This window comes from Suncus etruscus, chromosome 12, assembly GCF_024139225.1.
Source record: "Suncus etruscus isolate mSunEtr1 chromosome 12, mSunEtr1.pri.cur, whole genome shotgun sequence".
Classification (NCBI taxonomy): Eukaryota; Metazoa; Chordata; class Mammalia; order Eulipotyphla; family Soricidae; genus Suncus; species Suncus etruscus.
Genome location: NC_064859.1, coordinates 39,524,274 through 39,543,316, shown reverse-complemented (window position 1 = coordinate 39,543,316; position 19,043 = coordinate 39,524,274). Strand labels below are relative to the sequence as shown.

The 19,043-nt window shown below is 38.9% G+C and overlaps 1 protein-coding gene across 1 annotated transcript in view; it reads right to left on the bottom strand.

Moving 5' to 3' along the window:
- Positions 1–19,043, bottom strand: part of CCDC88A (coiled-coil domain containing 88A) — a 151,000-nt gene that overhangs the window by 75,444 nt on the left and 56,513 nt on the right. Inside the window, 2 exon segments of the mRNA XM_049784762.1 lie at positions 4,956–5,037; positions 10,754–10,926. Of these exon segments, the coding sequence (XP_049640719.1) occupies positions 4,956–5,037; positions 10,754–10,926 (255 nt within the window).

The following is a 19,043-nucleotide window of genomic DNA, read 5'->3' as shown; positions in this document are numbered from 1 at the left end:
GGTTTGCACTCAAGAATTACTTCTGGTGGTGCTCAATGGAGCATATGGATGCCTAGAATCAACCTTGGGTTAGCCAATATACAAGGTAAATGTTTGACCTTGTACTAGTGCTCTCATTATATTCTCAAAAGATATGTAAACCAAACTATGAAAAATCATGAATGTACCAGCCTTGCAGCTGAGAATTGGGGTACTCTAGGGAGGAGTATGTCAAGTCCTTGCCCTGACAAAGCCTCAACAATTGCACCCACAACACAGAATTATCACCATGTCAATGACACAACTTCACCACTTTACCCCTGATCTCTAAAAGTAGCACCTAGTCAATGTATACCAGGTATTCTGGTAATTGGGCTGAGATAGTCTGGGCATTGTCAGAGTGAGTGTGGTACACCTTTTTGTACTTCCTGAAGCCCTGGCAGCCATAGCCATGCCCCATTGCTGCAGCCATGTTAGCCAAAAAGCTTGGATTTCCTGTACAACAGACACCTTTAGATTTTTCCATAATGACACCCTAATAGGTATACACCAAATTAGGTAGCATAGAAGCTACAGAAGGTTACCAAACAAAACTAATAATGGAATGAGCAACTAGAAACAGCTTAGCAAAGCCTCAGACAATAACTGAATGGCCCCATTGTAAGAAATTACATTTTTCACAAATTTTCTTTTGCTGTAGTTAATATATACGTATATACCACTTGCGGTGGCGCATATGGTTCCCCAAACCAGGAGCTATTTCTTTTTGTTTGTTTGTTTTGTTTTGTTTTTGGGCCACACCTGGTGATGCTCAGGGGTTACTCCTGGCTATGCTCTCAGAAGTCGCTCCTGGCTTGGGGGACCATTTGGGACGTCGGGGGATCAAACCACAGTCCATCCTAGGCTAGTGCTGGCAAGGCAGACAGACACCTTACCTCTAGCGCCACCTCGCCGGCCCCCCAGGAGCTATTTCTAAGTGCATAGCCAGGAGTAACTCACTGGATGTGGCCCAAAAAAAGCAAAAAAAAAAAAAAAAAAAAATCCAGGGACAAAGATGGAGAGAATTGTACACTGGTGGTGGGATTTGGTATTGGAACACAGGATGGCAGAAATAAATGCATCATGAGAAACTATGTAAATCATGATGTTTAAAAAATAAAAATAGGGTTGTTCCAGAGTATAGTATAGTGGATAGGGTACCTGCCTTGCACATTGTAGACATGGACTCAGTTCTGAGCATCCTGGATGGTTCATGAGTCATTTTTAATCCTGGAGTACTGCTGCATGTAGCCCAAATTAGTAAAAAAAAAATGCCCATAAGTAAAAAATGACTAAGAAAAGGAAAATAAAAGGAAACCCTCCAAGTTATTCTTTGTTTTGGAGGCTCACTGGGTGATGCTTAGGAGTTACTCCTGGCTCTGAACTTAGGAATCACTTCCAATAAGTTTGGGGAGCAATAAGAAATGGTCTTCAGGGATCAAACCCTGACTGGCCACTTGCAAGACAAGAGCCTTACCCTCTGTATTATTTCTCTGACATTCTTGGTGATTTTGGTCAACTGATAAGACAATTCCAGGTCTGAAGATGCACTGTTTCTTGGAACATCTAGCACCAGAGATTACATGGGCTACCTTGGCAACAACTGGGGACTGCCAGAGGTATACCCTGCAATGGTCAGAAGACAATGTGGTACCAGAGACTAATAGGGATCATCTGCAGGAAAGGCAGGAGTCTTAACTTATATATTCTCGGTCTCTAATCCCCATTAATTTTCAAGAGTGCAAGAGTTTTGATACTATCAATTAGAACAAAAATTGAGAACCTCATTATATTATAACACTCCCAACAGAAAGTAAGCAGCATCCACAAGTGGGAAGGATGCTTTCCTTGCACACAGCTAACTAAAGTTTATTGGCATCCCATATGGTAACCCTCAAGCTCACCTGCAGTAATTACCTGCAGAGCTAGGAGTAGTCCCTGAGCAACATTGGGTGTGGGAAAAAAAGGAAAAAAATTGTAACTCTCAGACAGATTCATCAAGGAATGTCCCATTTTCTGGTTCTGTAAGTGGATCACAATGGCAGGTTGTAAAGAAAAGGAACAAGCCCTCAAACCAATATTATTTATGACTCTAAATTATTTATGAGTTTTATGCATCTCCAAATGAAAATGAATTTTCAGGGAGCAGAGTGGTGGCGCAGCAGTAGGGTGTTTGCCTTGCATGCGGCTGACCTAGGATGGACCGTGGTGTCCCATATGGTCCCCAGAGCCAGGAGTGAGTTCTGAATGCAGAGCCAGAAGTAACCCCTGGGCTCCATCAGGTGTAGCCCAACACTCCCCAAAAAGGAAAGAAAATGAATTATCAGAGTGACTTAAAAAAGTAAATTCCTAAATCACTTAGGTATAAGATAAAAAAACACAAAGATATATTAAAATAAAAGTCAATTTTAAAAAGTAGGGCCACAGGGCTGAATCAGGTAGGGCACTACTTGCCTTGCATGTGGCTGGCCCAAGTTTGATCCCCAGCAATCCATATGTAGTACCCAGAACCCCCAAGAGTGATCTCAGAGTACAAAGCTAAGAGTGAACCCTCAGTACCACTGGGAATGACCCCAAAACAAAACAAAACAAAACAAAAAAATGCAGAAAGTATAGCCAGAAATGTAGCTCAACTATAGAGTGACTGACTGCCTTTGATCTGTGAGGCCCTAAATTCAATTGCAGAAGGAAAGATTTTTCTTATTTAATACCCTAAAAGTTAAAATTTTAAAAGCATTATCATACATACATAAATTAACATAAAGGATCATCAGAGAGTGGATACTCAAGGGGAAACACGTGTGGCATCATAGTTCACAGCAGAGTTGTTTTAGTTTCCAAATCTTATTATAAAAATGTTGACCAGGTGGGTTCCTGGGAGGAGCTGATGGGGCACCCTGGGTTTTCCCCACTCCCAGGCCGGGCCGGACACTGGCCTAGGGTGGGGCTTAGGGGGTGGCGTTTGATCTGGTGGGTGGCAGATAGCTGCTCAGCTATACTCAGGCTGTCACTGGCAATTTCATACCAGTCTACATTTGGCACTACAATAGCCCCCGCGCTAACATTTGCTCCTCCCAACCATCAGTACCCCAGATTTACCCTTCTTTTTTTTTTTTTTTTTTTTTGGTTTTTTTTTTTTTTTGGGCCACACCCGGTAACGCTCAGGGGTTACTCCTGGCTATGCGCTCAGAAGTTGCTCCTGGCTTGGGGGACCATATAGGACGCCGGGGGATCAAACCGCGGTCCGTCCAAGGCTAGCGCAGGCAAGGCAGGCACCTTACCTTTAGCGCCACCGCCCGGCCCCAGATTTACCCTTCTTAACTTCAGTAACACATAGTTCTAATCTCTGACCTAAGACATACAGTAGATCTAACAAATCCCAGAACTATTTAGAAGGACACAAATTGAACACATATATCTTTTGAATATTTTATGGGTATTTTCTTTAACTGATGTAACTATATATTCTTCTACCATGATGTTTCTATTCACTTTTCATCTTGTCTTTTCTTTGTAAGCTGTTCAGTAAGGATTGTTGTTGGAACTGTCCCTCAGTTTGATGCCTATGATTGAACTATGTCATGGAAATTGCTGGTCTTGTTCCTATTGCCTCCAGATGCAACAATAACGCTTCATGGCATTGATCCTTGTTTGCATAGACACATTAAAATGGGAAAACACCATACATACAGATAATAAATCTCAGTACAATGTACCTTACACCCTGAACATTGATATAATGACCTGGCACAGGCCTCAGAAGAATGGGCATCCTACATTCACGCCGGAACCAGGCAAGCTATCTACGAAACATCCAAGGTCTTCTATAGCAACAGCTTGAAGCAGTCCTCTACCAGGAAAGATATTACCAAGGGTCTGACATCGACCTCCTAAAAAGAGACTTCTGTTTACACTGAGAAGACTTGACAGCAACAATGACCTGCTCTACAGGACATGTTTCTCTCTAGTGCCCCTTAAGTGTGAGGTGAAACGAGAGGATGCTCTGCACCATCCTGACTGCAATATGGGATATGCAGACTCCAGGATCTTTAATACAGAAGCATGATACCAACAACAGAGACTATGTGAGGAATGGAGGTGTATTGCCACTACAGACGATGACTTGAATTGGACAAACTAATTTGCCGGGAGCCTAGAGTCAGTCCTGTGCCAGGAAACTTCAGGGGTAGGGTCTCCTTGTATTTAGACCATAATTCGTCTTTCCATGTCCCTTATGTTTTGGTGGGCCTATGCAAACAAATGCCACTTTAATACCATTTTTTACTATGTTCCCTTGACTCCAATCCTTAAGAAAAACAACCCACTAAAACTTTTGAGGTTAACTTAAACTAGTTAGCATGTGCATGGAACTAGAGAAATGTATTTTGCCCTCAATGTTTAAGGAGTTACATAAGTCTAATGTCTTTAGATTATATTGGGTGCTGCTAAGAAATAGTATGTACTACAACTGGGGATTTGAGGGACAAAGTAATTGTATTGTACATGGGTTCAGTTTTGTTTTTCTTACTGTTCTTTGGCTAAAAGTTCAAGGCTGGGATATCATCGATGGGACTACCGAGAATTCTGTTTATGGGTGATTGGGCTTCCACTGTAACTTTACCCTGTCCTCTTTCTTTGCATCTTTGTTGTCATAATTAAAATTAAAAAAAATAAAATAAATAAAAATGTTGAAACTACCACAAACCTTAAAAGGTTACTTTAAGTCAGCAAAGCTTACGTAGCACTAATCTAAAAGGAATTTCCAAAAACTCTGATTTTTAGTTTGGGCTCCATCATTTCAGAAGAAAGAAACAGTGAAAAGAAGTATTTCTATAAGCTCAATAAATCAATGATTTATTCAAAAGTTATAATGCTAAGTAAATGATTCCATTTCTAATCATTTTGTATGCCTAATAATAACAGATTTGAGTACAAACCTCTTGTTGCAGCCTTTTCAGTTCTATTTCCATATGCTCAAGTTCTTGTTTACAGTCCAATAACTGTTCAGTCTTTTCTTCCCTTCAAAACAAAAAATATTAAAGAATAAGGCTTATTACTCTAGAAAACTGACATTCTGTATTAGTACAATTATGTTATCATTACAAATACCTAGCCAACTACACTCACCACTCTTTGTGGTGAGGTTCATATCGAGAGCTGGATAGAGAGCCCTCATCTCTATTTTCTCTGAGAATTATTACAAAAATGTCTTAAAAGCTACACTGACAACTATCATAACAATGTGAATAAATGAGGAAAGTAAAAAGTCTGTCTCAAATACAGGCGTCCTTAAGATTTATCACTAGCAGGTCTGGAGCAATAGCACAGTGGGTAAGGTGTTTGCTTGCACACCACCAACCTGGATTCAATCCCTGGCAGCCCATATGGTCCCAAGACTGCCAGGAGCAATTTCTGAGTGCAGAGCCAGGAGTAACCCCTGAGCAGCAGGTGTGGCCCAAAAACCAAAAGAAAAAAAAAATAAAAGATTTATCACAAACTACTCTCCAGTCCCGAAGGCAGTGGTGAGATATGATGACACAACTCAATAAAATGAACACCTCACTAAGAATAGTTCAGCCAGCTAAACTTTCATTTAGGTTTAAAGGAAGGATATATAGCTTATGAATAAAGAACAGCTAAGGAACTTTACAGGCTCAAAACCAACCCTAAATAAAGAACTAAAGGGGGGCCGGAGTGATAGATTTGGTTCGAATCCTGGCATCCCGTATGGTCCTCCAAGCCAGGAGTGATTTCTGAGCGCATAGCCAGGAGCAACCCTAGTCACTGGGTGTGGCCCAAAAACAAATAAAAATAAATAGGTAAAAGAAGAAGAACTAAAGGGGCTACTTTAAAGCAAGACATGTGGCCAACATAGGTTCAATTCCAGTATCCTATATGGTCTCCCTAAACCCTACCAGAAGCAACCCCTGAAGTAAAAGCTGACCATAGCTGGTGTGTTCCAAAACAAAACAAGCTAAAAGATGTGACCATTCTTCAAACTTATACAAGTTACCATCTGACCCAGCAATTGTTCTTTCCAATATATAAAAGAACATAAATCTACACCAAAATGTGCACATAAATTTTCAAAGGATAATTATTCATAATAAACCCAAAGTAGAAACAATTCAAGTTTCAACTGACAAATGAATAAACATAATATTGTCTATTATTCAAACAATATACAGTAATGCAATGATATATGCTACAACATAGATGAACACTGACATTATAAATAAAAGAAGTACCTACAAAAGGTCACATGCAATGCTCAAAATAAATAATTCCATAGATACAAGGTATACTAGTGGTTTTCAGGAACCAAGGGCTAGCAACTTCTATTAGGAATAACATTTCTCTTGGGAAAATGAAATTATAGAATTTGATGGTTGCACAATTCTATGAATATACTAAAAGGTATTGAATTATACACTTTTTTTAAATAGGAAGACACTGAGTTTTATGTTTGAGCTTGAAGTGAATTCTTTGAGTACAGAATGTGTGGTGTTACATGCTTTGGGAGGTTTTTGTTTTTGTTTGTTTTTGTCTTTGGGTCACACCCGGCAGGGCTCAAGGGTTACTCCTGGTTCCATGCTCAGAAATCGCTCCTGGCAGCCTCAGGGGAACATATGAGATGCCAGGATTCGAACCACCGTCCTTCTGCATGCAAGGCAAATGGCCTACCTCCATGCTACCTCTCTGGCCCCTGAATTATACACTTTTTTTTTTGTCATTCCTGTCTTTACTGGTTTTTAAAAACTATTATAGCTAAAGTATTTACAATTTTATTGACATTTTTGGTTTGGGTGTACAGTTACATGCTTAGTGAATTGTACTATTTAAAGAATAAATTTTCTCAGGCCTATCCAGAGATGTGGCTCAATGGTCGTGTTTGCCCTGTAGATTGGTAAGAACTTAAGTTCAATTCCAAGTACTATTCACAAACTGAGTTGTTCCCAATGGTACTGTGACAAAACAAGTGTTTGATACTGTAACACAATCCCATATAAGTGTAAGCAATGCAACTAAAGTACATGACACCTGAAAAGCACCATAATCAAGCATAGAGCCCTAGTCTCAAAACAATAAAAAAGGAAAAGGCCAGAGAGATGGCATGGAGATGGGGCGTTTGCCTTGCATGCAGAGAGACAATGGTTCAAGTCCCGGCATCCCATATGGTCTCCCGAGCCTGCCAGGAGCGATTTCTGAGCATAGAGCCAGGAGTAACCCCTGAGAGCCAGGAGTAACCCCCGAGTGCTGCCAGGTGTGATCCCCCCTCCAAAAAAAAAAAAACAAAAATAAAAAATAAAAAGGAACGATAAGGGTGTAAGGTATCTTCGCTGTTAACTTTGCTGGGTATTTGTGAATCCAAGAACAGTCCCCAGAATAAGAAATTACTTCCCATCCCCTTGTCCCCTTTCGGGGGAAGACCTTCGTAATATTTATCCGCAGCAAATAATAATCCACACAGATAAGAAGGATAGGGTGTAAAAGATTGGGCAAAGAGAGCCAGAGAATCCTCCTGCAGCCGGCAGCTTTCGCAGAAGGACCCCCTCTCCCCTGTCCATCAAGCTATTTATTGCCAACTCCACAGCGCCCCACCTGGAAGGGCTAGGTGGGGCAATAGTCACAGAACAATCCTAAGGAAACACTTTTATATACAACAATTCCAAGAATAATCTTATGGAAACTTTTTCATATACTACAATTCCCCCTTTCTTTGTAAAGAAACAATAATAATGTACAGAAGTAAGTAATATTTTTTATAATTGTAAAAAGAATAACTAAGCAATTGTAAAAGAGTGGCTGTTTGCATAAGTGCATCACCGGAAAAAGTATAGAAAAAATTTTTTAACCTAACACAGGGTGTTCAAAACCAGAAACAGATGTAAAGGAATCAACTACAAGCTCCAGAGTAGAATAAAATCTACAGCATCCAAGATGAACAATTCCGAGTAAGTATTCCCTTGGAAAAGCAGAAGTCGAGTATGAAATTCCAAGATTCAGGACCTAGTAGGCCATGGGGAGCTCCCGGGGCAATCACAAAGCCCAAAAGTAATTCGGAGACAGAGATCCTTAGATGAGATGCTCACAAGGCTGCGTAGCAGGCAAGAAGAAACACATTTTCCATTGCAGTCCAGCTTGAGTAGAAGGACCCCTCTCCCCTGTCCATCAAGCTATTTATTGCCAACTCCACAGCGCCTCACCTGGAAGGGCTAGGTGGGGCAATAGTCACAGAACAATCCTAAGGAAACACTTTTATATACAACAATTCCAAGAATAATCTTATGAAAACTTTTTCATATACTACAAAGGGGAAACCATTTTTTAAAACAAAAGGATGAATGTTTTGATTATAAATTATATATAAAGGTATTGTTTTAAAATAACTCATTTATTAAAATGTGCATCAAATATATTCAAATATGCAAAGCAATTAATAATTATCTAAAAGTGATATTGACAGCAATTCAATTATACGATTTTAATTAACATTTACATTTTCGCACTCCATTTACAGCTATGAATGAGAAGCTCCAAAAACAATGATGTCTTTTCTTGTAAAAGATTTCTCTGAAAGTGCCAACTAGCATATTAAAAAATGAATTTATAAGACGTTACTACTTCTTCCACCACATTGCAAATCATATCTATTTTTGTTTTTGGAGAAGAGAGGACTAGGGCAATCACAGTTCAGGACTTATTTATTTTCTGCACCTAAAGATCATTCCTGAAAGGGCTTAGGGAATTATATGTGGTGTTGGGGATTAAATCCAGGTCAGCCATATGCAAGGCAATTACCTTTCCACTATACTATTGCTCAGACCCTACTATTATTACTACTACTACTACTATACCACCACCACCACCACCACCACCACCACTACTCACATACACACTCACTCATTTTGGTGTTATTAAGGCAAGGCAATCAACTTACCCATTATATTATTGCTCTAGCCACACCACCACCACCACCATCACCACCACGACCATGACCACCACCACGACCATGACCATGACCACCACCACCACAACTATACACTCACACACACACACACTCTCATTCACTCACTCACTCACTCACTTTTTTTGGTGTGTTTCAGGCCATACCCCATGGTACTTAGAAGTTATCCCTAGCTTTGCATTCAGGATTCACTCATGGAGGGTTTGGAGGATACTAAGAATGGAAGCATGTTTGGCTGCATGCAGGACAAGTGCTTTACCCATTATACTTTCACTCTGGAACTACTATATTCATTTTGTATGTTATATACCCAAAACAATATTCAACCATAAACATTTGTTCTCTTGCCTCATTTGCATATTATTACTCGTTACTTATCCAATCATTATCTTCTATTAGGTATAAAGATTGTCTATTTTTATTCACCAAGATTTTTACCCGTAATAATTTTATAAATATCTGTCCAGAGGAAAAAATAACAAATGTTAATAGAAGTATATGAACATTTTCAAAGAACAGCAAAAATAGCTGATGAGAGTTAAAGAAATGTTACTGGAAATATTTGCTATGTTTGTCATATTTAATTATTAAAATATTTGTTTACATTTTCAAATCAGGCAGGCCAAATTGTATCAATCTTTCTAAGTTTTCTGGAATTTTAATTCATTCCATGACCAAGTAAATCTTATTTAAAAATCAAATTCTAATAAATTGCAAAATGTTAAATGAATTCACCGCCATCACTGCAGTTCTAATTGCATGCTTTATATAAAGACTGAAAAAAAATGTGCTAAATTATATGGAACAAACCAGTGTTCACTGTTTAGGCTATCCATTAAGTGTCACTCAAACTAATAACAGCAATTTCTTCCCTAATTTTCTTGGTGCAGCTGTTTATAGAATATCCTGGGCGTATTCACTTCAATAGATACATTTTAATGCAGACATTTACATGGAAAACTATATTTTTTGTTTTCTAATTTTCCTATAGTCTATATATTTTTTCTACCTTGCATACTTAAGCTGTTTTAAATAATAATTAAATGAGCTTGATTGCCATATTGTAGTTTTAAATTTAAAATCTATACTATGAATCCCAGATTCCAAGAAAACAAACCAAATGAAAAATAAAGAAAAAAAATTCCAAATCACAAACCTTTGTTCTTTGTAAAGTGCAAATTTAAACATTTCCAACAGAGAATGGTTATGTCTTTACATGTTATTTACTAAGGAATATATATGTGAAACATAGCAACTTTCCTATAATGTAACTTGAAGGTTAAATATACTTTCAGTAGCTTACAATCTTAATATTTACTATTTCTAATTACATCATTCGGGCATTTCTATTACTTAAAGTACAAGGTAAGTAAACCAAAATTTATTATACTATATGCCAATAATTCCATCTTTTATAACATGAATTTTATAAAGCGAACTCACTTATATTTATCAATAGTTCCCAGTACTCCAGACTTTAAGAAATATAAAAACAATAGGAGATGCAAATTTGCCAAGAACACTACTATAAGATAAGAAACATTTTTATACTAAAAAGAGAGGAAGGACATACATCCAGAATAAAGGGAATTCTTTAATTTGCTTCAGCTACCGTATAACATTAAGAAACCCTAATGCCAGTATACTTAGTTACCTCCAATTGATAAATATTAGTGAAAAATTTGACTAACAACTGGAAACTAAATTATATTCCAAACCCAGAAATCACTGTGACCATGTAAAATTCAATGAGCCTTGAAAACTTACAATTCTTGCCTAAGCCTTCTTATCTTGGCTTTAGCATCTGCCAATTCTACTGACAGATGCTGCCGACTTTCTGTTCGCTTCATGCCCGGAGAACCACAGGGTGACTGTGCAGATGAAGACCCATGGGGTAGAAAATGAAGACCATCCCGCTCTTCAGAGAGTTCTATGATAGTCTATAGAAGTACAGAAATAGACAGTCACTTTTAGTATTCTATATCATGGAAGAACAAACACATCAATACAGTTCACTGATTCTAAGTACCATACTAAAATGCTAAAAATTAAGTCAATAGTTAATAATAACTTTAGTTGTTATTTGGCTCAGTGGTAGTGTATGTGTGGACTATGTCAGACCTGGGGTCTCGTCCCCATACAAAGAGAAATATATTACTTAGTTGTCATTAAATATTCATTTAATAGTTAATAAACCTAATTTGCCAATAAAACTCGATCAAGACAATATTCTTTTCTCTTTCCTAGGTTTTGTTTTGTTTGGGAGCCCACTCAGTAGTGTTCAGGAGATATTCCTGTCTCTGTACTCAGGAGTGATTTCTGGTGGTACTTGGGAGACAAGAGACACCTGTATATAAAGCAAGAGCCTTGCCTTCTTTATTTTATCTCTGATGCTGGTCCTAGTTTTTAATGAATCAGTCTATGATCAGAGAACTTTTGTAAACCAGAGAGCAACTGTTGGAAATGAATATAAAAATGTTGTCAGAAAATAGATCTCCAATCTCTCTACAAGTGGGTGTGAGTCTGTATGTGATGGACTCCTCTGTTTGTCTAATCTGTATCATACATAATTCTTTCCTATATTGGGGGGGGTTAGGCCACACCCAGTGATGCTCAGAGGTTACTCCTGGTTATGCACTCAGAAATAACTCCTGGATTGGGGCACAATATGGGACACCGGGGATCCAACCCAGGTCTGTCCTGGGTTAGCCGTGTGCAGGGCAAACATCCTACCACAGCTCTATCGTTCCGGCCCATTCCTATATTGTATATAGTCACTGTTATATATTATCCTTCCTTCCCTTCCCATGGCATGAAACCCGTTGTATCCTCTCACCCCCTCAACCCTGACCTGTTATCTCTTTTTTTTTTTTTTTCGAACACAGTCCCACATTCTATGTGGTCCTTTTCCTCCAACTTCCCCTCACTGTGGACTGTTTCTTGCTCCAGAGGGACCTCCAGCTTGAGGATACTACCTGGTCCCTAACTGCTACAAACCATTTCTCAGACACCACAAGACCATAGTACAGAATGAAATGTGCCCTGGATTTTATCCCTCCTCAGACTATCTCAAAAAACTTAAAGGGGATGTCTATGTTTCCCTTGTGTGTTTCTGTAACACATTTCCTTAATAGCTGTAACTCTTACTATTTATTTCCATATGTAGAGGTACCTACATATGGTACCTCTCCCAACCCTATCCCCCTTTTTTGAATCTGCTTAGTAGGAAATTTAGTAGAAAAGTCTTGTTTGAGATATGAGCTCAGGTCAAAACCAGGGCATAGAGACTGTCTAGCTTGTTATTTTTTTCCCCAAATGCATCAGTAATATAATATGGCATTGTTTCTTTTTGCATAAGCATACTAAAATAGGGAAATCTAATGTACTAAAAGAAGTTCTTACATAATTGGAATAAGAACCCATAAATTTTATAGCGCAGGGGCACTTTCCACTCTAAATATTAGTCATGGGGACTTGATGTCAGCCTCAATCAATTGGACATCGACCATGTAATCCCAAATCCTGAACTGGGCCAAACCTTAGAAATGGCAGTTTCCTGCACTAGCACTACAAATCGAACTCCTCCCAGGGAGGCCCTAATACTGCTCTGGCACCATCTTGTTCCAGGTTAGGTTCATATAACACCCTGAAGACAAGGAAACAACTTGATCATAGGACAGGTTGCCCTACCTCACGGTGAGATGAAATCAGAAGATGCTCCATACTAGGACCTGTGCATAAACCAAGACCACCCCCCCAATGTTCAAGGCTTATTACTGACTTTGCACTCAAGGATCACCCCGACTTTGCCTCCTATGGCCCCCAGGTAAATTGGTTTGAGACCCCTGCTAGTCTGTCTTATGATAGTATGCTTCAAGGGTGGAGACACTTTATATCTCTTAGGCCAATGGAATTCCCTTTCTAATTTCCCCAACATTTACTATGTCTATGCATATGTTAATTGCGAGTTGAAATTAGACGCCGCTCTGTACCATCCTGACTTCAATGTAGGATATACAGATTCCAGGACCTTCAATACAGAAACATGAGATCAACAACAGAGACTGTGAAAAATATAACTGTATAGGTACTATAGACAATGACCGAGATTGGACAAACTAGTTTGCCTGGAGTCTAGAAATGGTTTTATGTCAGGAAACTTCAGGGGTAGGGTCTCCTTGTACTTAGGCCAGTTTTTCCTTTCCATGACTCCCATACTTTGGTGAGCCCATGCAAACGATAATTGCCACACTAACATTGTTTTTACAGTGCTCCTTTGACTCCAAACCTTTAAGAAACCATTAGTAAAAATATCTGGAACTGCAAAAATAAAAAAAATGGTTTACATTAGTGTTAACATATATGCTTTTAGATGCACTAGCATTCTGAGGGATAAAGAGGGAGATAAGGGATATATATATGCCTGGGAACAGGGATGAAGGGAGGACAACACTGCTGGTGGAAAGGCCCTCATTTATTGTCACCGTGTACCTTAAATATCACTGTGTAAGATTTGCCGTTGTGTACCTTAAATATCACTGTGTAAGATTTGCCATTATATATTCTAATAATGTCATTTAAATAAAAAAAAACCTTGCCACATCTGCTCCCCTTTTTATCTTTCACTCTTATTTATATCTTATATATATAACACAACAATGAAAAGAAAGGAAGGGGGAATATAGTTCTTAGTCAGACTAGCCACATTTCAAGTGCACAACTTGAAGTCATTAGGTATATATGTACCTAGTGATTGCTATATTGTATAGAATATAAATACAATTATGCCATCAATGTAGAACAGTTTTTACAATGGTCAACACTGCTGTAGAACTATAAACAGGGACAACAAAAGAACTTAACAGAACACTACATAGGATCAGTTCAAACTCTGCATGCTGAGGCAATAGGATAATTTGTCCATAATCACACAATACCAGGTCAGTCTCTTAATTCTCTTCCCTCCATGCTAGTTTCAATATAATTCCCATTTCCATGGGGAAAAAAACCCACTTTACTTACCTGTTAGTTTTTTTCTATTAATGCTCTACTATTAAGAGGAAAACCACAAAATACACAGTCCCACTACAGATATTACCATCTATCCTCTAATATGTATATCAATCATTTTGCTGAAAATTGTATTTTCTTAACACATGATGACTACTGTAAATAGTTCTTTTTCTTCTACTTAAGCTTTCAGCTTCTGATATAATTATTTCCAACAACAATAAAAATCTCGCCTCCAAATAGTCAAAAACACAGAACTGTAGGAGATGAACATTTTTTACAAATCTCTTGCTCTCAACCACATGTCATTCTGAAACAATTTCAAATTCTCTTTTCAAAATTTTTCTTCCTTCTTACAAGTAGGACAATTCTCTTCTATTTAGGAAAAGAAAACATTCCCCAATTGCTACCAATCTATTTATCTTTCTATATATTTTTGAATAGTCGTTAGTATCAGTGATTGTAATATTTTTTACACCTTCAGAAAAGGAAAATAAAAAAATATTCTGTAGCTGACTGATGATTGATTAGCCATAAATAAACACCAATGAAGACAGTATTTTAGTTATTAAATCAAATATTATAAAATTATAACTTTTAACTAATGTGATATAATACTGCTGTATTAGCAGCTACATGATGGGGTGGAAATAAATATATGTCACAGAAACATTAAAGTTTTGTCTGTGGAGAAGGGAAATTCCAGGAATTTATACTACATAAATTTTCATTAGTATCAATAATAATTATTCATAAGTTCAAATATGTTGCCTTCTGTAAATGGAATGACTGGTCAAAGCTATATAATTTCCCAAATGGCAGAGTACTTTATTCTACAATCAAGAAAATATTACTCACTACCACATACACTGAAGTCTATACTTCCAAAAATAAATCATAAGTTGCAAGTGCAGGCAAAAAAAAAGCTGGGGCAATTATTTATTTTTAAAAAGCAAAGCACTTCCTTAAAATAACTTTTTTATTATTAAAATAACTTTTTAATAAATTTCTTTTTTTCCAAATCACACTCATTATACTGACTACAAAAATATGAAACCATTTGTGTAACATTTTATTCAGAACACCTGTTATTCACCTTTTATGAACATTCAATTTTACAACTTCAAAATGTGTCATTAAAACTAAAAAATACATTCCTATGCTCAAAGGCAACAATTTTCCATTTACATAAACAATATTTTCAACTTCACACTTTACACTGCTATCAGAACTAGGGATATGACTAAAAAATACACATAATCAAATAATAATACAAAAGAAAAAAGAAAATCTAACTGCAAGAGGTAGAGCTCTTGCAGGTAAGGCACTTGCCATGCATGTGTCTGATGCAGGTTTGGTCCTCAGCATCGCATGTGGTCTCCAGAGCTCTGCCAGGAGTAATTCCTGAGTGCAGAGCTAGAAGTAACCCTGGAACATTACTAGGTATGACACAAAAACCTAATTAAATCTAATTGCAATGGGCACCCGAGAAATTTGGGGAACCTATAAATCCTTTCTGGTTTTTATGTTGAATAGAGCATTATTTTGTTATGCTATCTAAGAAACCAAGTGACTATTTTGTAAAATCTCTAAAGCTATATTTCCTTACTTTAGAAAACAAAGTGCAGTGGAAGCAGCAGGCAGTATTTTTAATCAAAAGAGCCATTTTTATCTCAGGTCAGTGTACACAGAGAAGATCACTCACAGCTGCTCTATTTCACGTTGTGGCCCCACATTTCTTCTAGTCAAGCAACACACCACAACACATAACAAAAACCTTTATAGTTTCCCTGATAAGAACTTTCGATGGGAAATGTTGAGAATGTTCAAATAACTCAAGAACCATGGACTATATGAGAGTAAAAATAAGAAAATTTCAAACACAGAAATAACAACTGATATATTTGAAAGGCAAAATGAAAAACTCACTGGAAAGCCTCGCCAGCAGAGTAACAGCTGCTGAGGACAGAATCAGTGAGTGGAATATGAGCTTCAAAACACCTCCATTAACAGATGAAGTTGGAAAAGAGCCTTAAACAAGCAGAAGATGTAAAGTTTCAAAATATGCAGACAACAGTCCTTTAAGATAAATAGTTTTTCTGGGATAAATTTGATTAAAACATAAAAATTATTGGAGTCCCACAGAATGAGACAGAAAATGGCTATTAAGAAGAAACAGTCCGGAGTGAGTGAGAAATGGCTGCAGGTGGGGGTTTCCAGGCAGAGTGCTGACTGCTCTACCTGCAGAATCTCCACCGGGCTGTGCTTCTTCTGAGGAACTGAGCACCGGAAGGGAGCCCTGTCCTACCCTTCTCTGTCTTTCCTGAACTCTGGAAGCTCTCCTCAGAGCCCTGGGAAGCGAACCCCAAAGAGACTACATTCGGAAGCTACCCAGCGAGCCAGTGAGTGAGTGAGAAATGGCTGCATGTGGGGGTTTCCAGGCAGAGTGCTGATTGCTCTACCTGCAGACTCTACACCGGGCTGTGCTTCTTCTGAGGAAACTGAGCACCGGAAGGGAGCCCTGTCCTACTCTTCTCTGTCTTTCCTGAACTCTGGAAGCTCTCCTCAGAGCCCTGGGAAGCTAACTCCAAAGAAACTACATTCGGGAGCTACCCAGCGAGCCAGTGAGTGAGTGAGAAATGGCTGCAGGTGGGGGTTTCCAGGCAGAGTGCTGATTGCTCTACCTGCAGAGTCTCCACCGGGCTGTGCTTCTTCTGAGGAACTGAGCACCAGAAGGGAGCCCTGTCCTACCCTTCTCTGTCTTTCCTGAACTCTAGAAGCTCTCCTCAGAGCCCTGGGAAGCGAACCCCAAAGAAACTACATTTGGAAGCTACCCAGCGAACCAGAAACTGAGCACCTGAAGGGAGCCCTGTCCTACTCTTCTCTGTCTTTCCTGAACTCTGGAAGCTCTCCTCAGAGCCCTGGGAAGCGAACCCCAAAGAAACTACATTCGGGAGCTACCCAGCGAGCCAGTGAGTGAGTAAGAAATGGCTGGATGTGGGGGTCTCCAGGCAGAGTGCTGATTGCTCTACCTGCAGAGTCTCCACCCGGCTGTGCTTCTTCTAAGGAAACTGAGCACCGGAAGGGAGCCCTGTCCTACCCATCTCTGTCTTTCCTGAACTCTGGAAGCTCTCCTCAGAGCCCTGGGAAGCGAACCCCAAAGAAACTACATTCGGAAGCTACCCAGCGAGCCAGTGACTCTCCTCAGAGTCCTGGGAAGTGAACCCCAAAAATACAGCATTCTGAAGCTGCCCAGCGAGCGAGTGAAAACTACGCCTGACCAGTGGGGCCCGACTGTGAAAAACTGTGAGTGCTGCCTGTGTGTGTCTCTCTGCTATCCTGTTGCGTAAACCTCCTGAGAGTGGGCTGAAAAGAGGCTCCAGAAGGCACTTAGCTCCACTTCGCTACGCAGCCGTGCGCTCTTTCTAAAAAAAGAACACCATCACAAGAAGAAAAAAACCACATTAAGAACTGTACTGGATCACAGAAGCAAGAATTTCTCTCCAGACTGTCTTCTCTGCTGCGTGCTTGGGCCTAAGATTTGATCCTGTGTGAGGCTTCATCCACGGAGGACTCCCCTACCTTGGAGGCAAGTCGGCCCATCCAGAAAGGGCGGAGCCAGAGAAGTGTGTTGCCTGCATCATATAACCAATGAATACCACCACAACACGTAGAAAAACCCACAATACAAGTGTGACAATGGGGAAACAACGCAGGCCAGCATCAGACATAGAGAATGAAGATGACAATTCTGATGACCAGTTAACGACCAACCAACTAATCAATCTCTCAGATAAGGACTTTAGAGTAGCAATATGGAATATACTCAAAGAACTCAAAGAAACCATGAATAGAATAGAACAGAACACTAATAAAAATCAAGAAAATATGAAGACAGAAATCACAAAACTCCAAACTGAAATAACATGTCAAATAACAGGCCTGAAAAAATCAGTAAACGAAGTGAATGACAAAATGGATAAGCTCTGGGACAGGGTATCAGAAGCTGAGAATAGACTTGGGGCTGTGGAAGATGAGATACATAACAATTCCATACAACAGGAGAGATTGGAAAAAAAACTTAAAACAAATGAACAGACAATGGAAAAATTAGTCAAAGAATGGGAACAGATGAAAATAGAGGTCTATGATAAGATCAACAGAAACAACTTAAGAATCATTGGAGTCCCAGAGACCCAGGAAGAAAATTTCCAGGAAGAATCAACGGTCAAGAACATCATTAAAGAGAAACTCCCAGAGCTAAAGAATATATGTGATCAAATCCTGCATGCTCGAAGAGTACCAACCAAAAGAGACCCAAGAAAAACCACCCCAAGACACATCCTAGTCACAATGACAAATCCCACAGATAGAGACAGAATTCTGAAAACAGCAAGATCAAAAGGGGAAATTACATTCAAGCAAGCATCCTTGAGATTTACAGCAGACCTGTCACCAGAAACACTAAATGCCAGAAAGCAGTGGTGGGATATTGTGACAAGACTGAATGAAATGAATGCTTCACCTAGAATACTGTACCCAGCAAAACTCACTATCCGGTTTGACGGAAGAATACATGGTTTCACAGACAAAAAACAGCTCAGAAACTTTACAGACTCAAAACCAGTCTTAAGAGAAAAACTGAAAGACCTAATCTAAGACAAGACTGACCAAAAGACACACCAAATTTCGATATAAAGATGGCATTAAATCCCAGGACAATTCTTTCTCTCAACGTCAATGGACTAAATGCACCAGTTAAGAGACACAGAGTGGCTAAATGGATCAAAAAACTCAATCCAACCTTCTGCTGCCTACAAGAAACGCACCTGAATAGTCAGAACAAACATAGACTCAAAATAAAAGGCTGGAGAAAAGTTATCCAAGCAAACAACACCCATATAAAAGCTGGAGTGGCCATACTAATATCAGATAATGCAAACTTTATACTCAGAAAGGTTGTAAGGGACAAAGATGAATATTTTATATTAATCAAGGGGTATGTAGAGCAGGAAGAAATAACTCTCCTAAACATATATGCACCAAA